This window comes from Nomascus leucogenys, chromosome 16 (assembly GCF_006542625.1).
Source record: "Nomascus leucogenys isolate Asia chromosome 16, Asia_NLE_v1, whole genome shotgun sequence".
NCBI lineage: Eukaryota > Metazoa > Chordata > Mammalia > Primates > Hylobatidae > Nomascus > Nomascus leucogenys.
Window position 1 is genome coordinate 94,779,170 of NC_044396.1, and position 4,538 is coordinate 94,783,707.

Consider the following 4,538-nt stretch of genomic DNA (forward strand, 5'->3'; position numbering starts at 1 on the left):
GGAGCAGAGCTGAGTGAGGGCAGGGATGTGAGGTGGACATGTGGGGTGAGCCTGGGGAGGCAGGCAGTGGACTCACTGGGATCCAGCCTGTGGCCTCCTCCTCAAAGCAGCCTCCACCATCAGCCTTGGGGCAAGGCCCTACTGAGGCTGGGGAGGTGGGTAGTGGGGTGCTCCAGAGGACAACCCCAGCTCCTGGTCACTGCCTTGACCTCCCTTCCACCTGACATGCCTTGCCCTCAAGGCCTGCCAGATCTCTCCATCATTCAAGACTTGGCCCTAATGCCCCCTCCTCCAAGGAGCTGGCCCTGACTTCACCCTGGTAGATGTGGTGCTCCCTTGCCCATGGGTCTCAGCTGCTGCCCCACCCTGGTCAGGCCCCCACATCCCCTGAGGGCAGAGATCTGTATGGTTTGTGTGGGGGTCCCAGGCCCAGTGGCTGTTCTTGCAATGGGATAGAGCTTTAACATCACAGGAAGGCAGGAAGAGAAACAGACGGATAGGAACGGAGTCAGAGATGCAGCTGGGGGCCCCTCTCTCTGCCCTGGAAGGCAGGTCTGTGCCCAGAAAGGAGACTCAGGAGTCCTGGTGCAGGGGGCACTTCTTCAAGGCATTTGGGGCTGGGCCGCACAGGGCCATGGGGGTGGACGGGGACTCTAGAGTCGGAGGCTCAGGAGTGGGAGAAGCGTGAGGGCCCCGCAGTGGAGGCTGTTCAGAGAGGGTGCCCCGTCTACATTGCACAGCTCAGTGTTGCAGCAGGACACGGGCCGGGTCTGGCCGATGCCATCCACGTCTGAGGGCTCACACTTGCTGGCGCAGGATTTGGTCACCGTGGAGTCCCCCTGGAAGGGGTACACTGTGGGGTGCGGGAAGAGTCAGCCGTCAGGGCTGGTCACTGCCTCCAAGCCCTGGTCCCTGCCGGTACCACCTCATGCAAGCCTCGCTCTGGCGTCACCCACCTGGGTCTCCGTCCCTCCTGGCCCAGTGCCCTCCTCTTCCTCTTTCCTCCCACCGACGTCTGGCTGTCTACCATGTGCCAGGCACACATCTGGCATTCTGCACCCGGCCTGATGGGGCAGTTCCCGCCCCGAGGTGACCGTTGAAACCAAAGCCTGTAAGTGTGCCCACCTCTCCACTCCCCCCCAAAACGAGGTTGCAGATGTGTTCCCACTGAAGGACATGAGGGAGAGAGGAAGAAAGGGGAGGGCAGAGGGAGGCCTAGCTTGGGCAGAAAGCCATTTCTGGAGATGGGTGAGGTGGTGGCTGTGCACTGGGGCCAAGCTGGCTGGTGGTGACTGGGCTGGAGATGGCTCTGACTGGCAACCCAGCCCTGCCCGCCTTCCGTGCCCATTGACCTATTTCCCGGGAGTAGAGTGTGACTGGGCTGGAGGTGGCTCTGACCGGCAACCCAGCCCTGCCCGCCTTCCGTGCCCACTGGGGGGGGGGGGGGGGGGGGACCTATCTCCCGGGAGTAGAGTGTGACTGGGCTGGAGGTGGCTCTGACCGGGAACCCAGCCCTGCCCGCCTTCCGTGCCCACTGACCTATCTCCCGGGAGTAGAGTGTGACTGGGCTGGAGGTGGCTCTGACCGGGAACCCAGCCCTGCCCGCCTTCCGTGCCCACTGACCTATCTCCCGGGAGTAGAGTGTGACTGGGCTGGAGGTGGCTCTGACCGGGAACCCAGCCCTGCCCGCCTTCCGTGCCCACTGACCTATCTCCCGGGAGTAGAGTGTGGTCTTGCACATGGTTTCATTGGTGGTGCAGGTGGCAATGGTGACACAGTCGGACACTCCTGTGGGCTCTGGACAGACGTAGCAGCGCAGGGCCGGCGCTAGGGAGAAGGGACAAGGGCGGTGAGGCAGGCTCCACCCCTCCCAAGCCCAGAGACAGTCTGTCCTGGAAGTCCAGGTCTGAAGAGGACAGTGACACTGGCCAGGGTCAAGATGCCCCACCAGCCAAAACTCAGGAGCAATACCAGGAGCCTGCGGCTGGGGACAGGCCGGGCTCAGCCTCGGAACCCTGCATCCCAGAGGCAGAGTCAGCTGCTGGGGGTGGGGATCCAGCCTGCAAGGCCTAGGCAGAGCCAAGCCAAGCCCCTTTGGAAGTGTTTGGGAGACTCAGGGGGACCGAGACCCTGGCATCTTCATAGCAAGAGGCACCTTGGGCAAGAAGCCTCGGGTAGGGGTGTGGCTGGGGGCAGGTTACCTCTCAGTTTCCCCATCAGGGAAGTGCTGCTGTGGAGGTTAAGGGATCAGGCCAGGAGGCCCATGGAATGCAGGGTGTGCCAGGCTGCATCCGGGCTGTGTCTGGGTGCCCACTCCTCTCCCACAGGGACTTGCAGGCCGGCAGGGGTGGGGACTGGAGAAGCTCCAATTCCTTCCTGCTCCAGTGACCCTGGTTCCAACCACAGCAGCCCAGGTGGGTCTGGCTGGCTCCAGCTGGCCGGGGCAGCCAGCTGCACAGCTAGGCCTGACTTCTCTGTCCCCACTGTGGGGACGCAGCGGGGCCTCTGCTCCTCTCTGGTGCACCTGTTTCTGGGAAATGGGCAGAGCCATCCGCCAGGGGCCTCTGGGCCAAGCTGCTTCTGGTTAAGTCCAGGACGTTGCCCCTGATGTTTGTTTCAGGCCCCACATCAGAGAGTCGCTCCACCCCATGTGTCTGGTTTCCCCACTCCTCTCCATCCCTACTGCCACCCCAGCCTCAGAGCCTCCCTGGGGTCCCCTTCCTTTCCCCGCTCAAGGCCCTTCTGGGTGCCCATAGCCCCCCATAAAGTGTGACACCCAGGCTGGTGCTCAGGGATGTGGCTGGCTGAGCCCCCGCCCACCTCGAAGGCCACCCTCTGCTCACCCTCATTAGGCGCCCCCCTCACCACCCGCCCCTCTCTCCATCTCCACCCTCCCCTCCTTATGGCCAGGGGTGGGCCAAACTCCAGCCCCGCTGCTCTGGCTTCTCCTGCCTCTGAGGCCCCTTCCTGGGACGCCCTCCCGGGAACAGTGTGAATGTCAGTGCGTGGTAGCTCCCTCCACCCCAGCTCCACTGTGGGTCCCACACCTCACCGATCTCTCCGCAGGCAGCCAGCACCAGCACCAGGAGCGCCAGCCACGTCCCCCGCATGGTCCCGGCCCACTCCTCTGTGCTCTCACCCTAGGCTTGCCTGGCGGGGACAGCAGACACCAAGTGAGGTGGTGACAGACCGGTCTGCTGAGCGGATTAGTGGGATCAAGTTTCCCCAGGGTGGAGGTGTGAAGACCCCGCCCCTCCAGGGGCTCCCCAACCTTCCAGGCTGCTCCTCCCACTCCCAGCCTGGCCCTCTAGGCCCACCCCACCCGCCTGGGACCCTCCCTGGCCCTTCCTCATTCCTCCAGTATCAGGCTGCTCCCCTCCCTGCCCCTTCCTGACCCCTCCAGCTCCCCACCTCCGCCACCATGGCCTGGGGCTGCCCCCTCTTCCCTTTGTGGGGACCTTTGGCTCCTACACACCCTATGCCTCGGCTCTTCTCCCCACCCCCCTCATCCAGGATGCCTCGGCTCTTCTCTCCACTCCCCTCATTCAGGACAGCCCCCACTGGCTCACCCCAGGCAGCCCAGGGACCCCCCAGACTGCCTGGAAGGGGGCAGGGGAGTGTGACGGGCCACTCTCTGCTCCTGGCTCCTCAGGGATCCCTCCTGCCTCAGGTCATCTGTGTTCCAAGGCAGATCTGGATCTTCCAAGGCTGGATCTTCCAAGATTCTGGGCTGGAATCTTCCCAGGAGGATCTTGGTCCCACCTCTGAGCTCCTTCGAGTGGTCAGGCTGGGTGTTGGGGGCCTGGGACTGAACTGCCACCTGGACAGCCAGCTACAGGGTTTGCTCAGAGGCTTAAGGAGACAAATGCCAAAAACTACTGGGTCAGCAGAGAAGGTCCTGGATGGAGAGTGGGGTGGGGAGGAGCTGGGGTCTCTTGGGGGTGCTGATCCCATGCCTCCAGCCACCTGCCAGCTGGCTACCTTCCTCTCTAACCTTCTGATAAAGCCGCCCTCAGGCAGGGCTTACCACCTCCTTGCAGGTAAGGAAATTGAGGGAAAGTTCCTTACCCGGGGCTCAGACAGGGGACAGTGACTTTGGGTTGGGATGACTCAGGCCATCTTTCGCTCAGCTCCCTGCTCCCCCCACGGGCATCCCCCCAGACTGCCTGCTCCAGCCTCCCCAGGTTGTGCCTGGTCTGTGATCCTGCCACCCCCTGCTTCCAGTCCTGCAGCTGCCAGTGTGTAGGGTGTGAGGGTAGGGGGACAGATGCGTGACAAGCAGCCTGTGTCTTCCTGGGCCCTGGCAGTCAAGGCCATGATCTCAGCTAAGCCCAGACTCACACTGGCGCTCTTCAGCCTGAGCGCCCAAATCCCACCTCCTCCTGGTCTTTGCTCCTGCTGTTCCCACTGCCAGGAATGCCCTTCCCTCTTCTGTCCCAGTGGTTGAAATTCTGTCTTTGGTCGACCGCACTCTCCTGCCCACACCCCCTCCCTGCCATGGCCCTTTTGATGTCCCCAGGCTTTCCTGCTGGATCAGC

At 63.2% G+C, this 4,538-nt stretch overlaps 1 protein-coding gene across 1 annotated transcript; it reads right to left on the minus strand.

Annotated features, from left to right (window-relative positions):
* Window positions 1-580: 580 nt before the first annotated feature.
* On the minus strand, window positions 581-3,193 carry LYPD2 (LY6/PLAUR domain containing 2). Its single transcript, XM_003280739.4, has 3 exons — window positions 3,053-3,193; window positions 1,708-1,827; window positions 581-853 (listed from the first exon to the last, which is right to left on the minus strand). The coding sequence occupies exons 1-3, from the start codon at window positions 3,108-3,110 to the stop codon at window positions 654-656; spliced, it is 378 nt and encodes a 125-aa protein (XP_003280787.1). The 5' UTR covers window positions 3,111-3,193; the 3' UTR covers window positions 581-653.
* Between the last annotated feature and the right edge of the window lie 1,345 nt (window positions 3,194-4,538).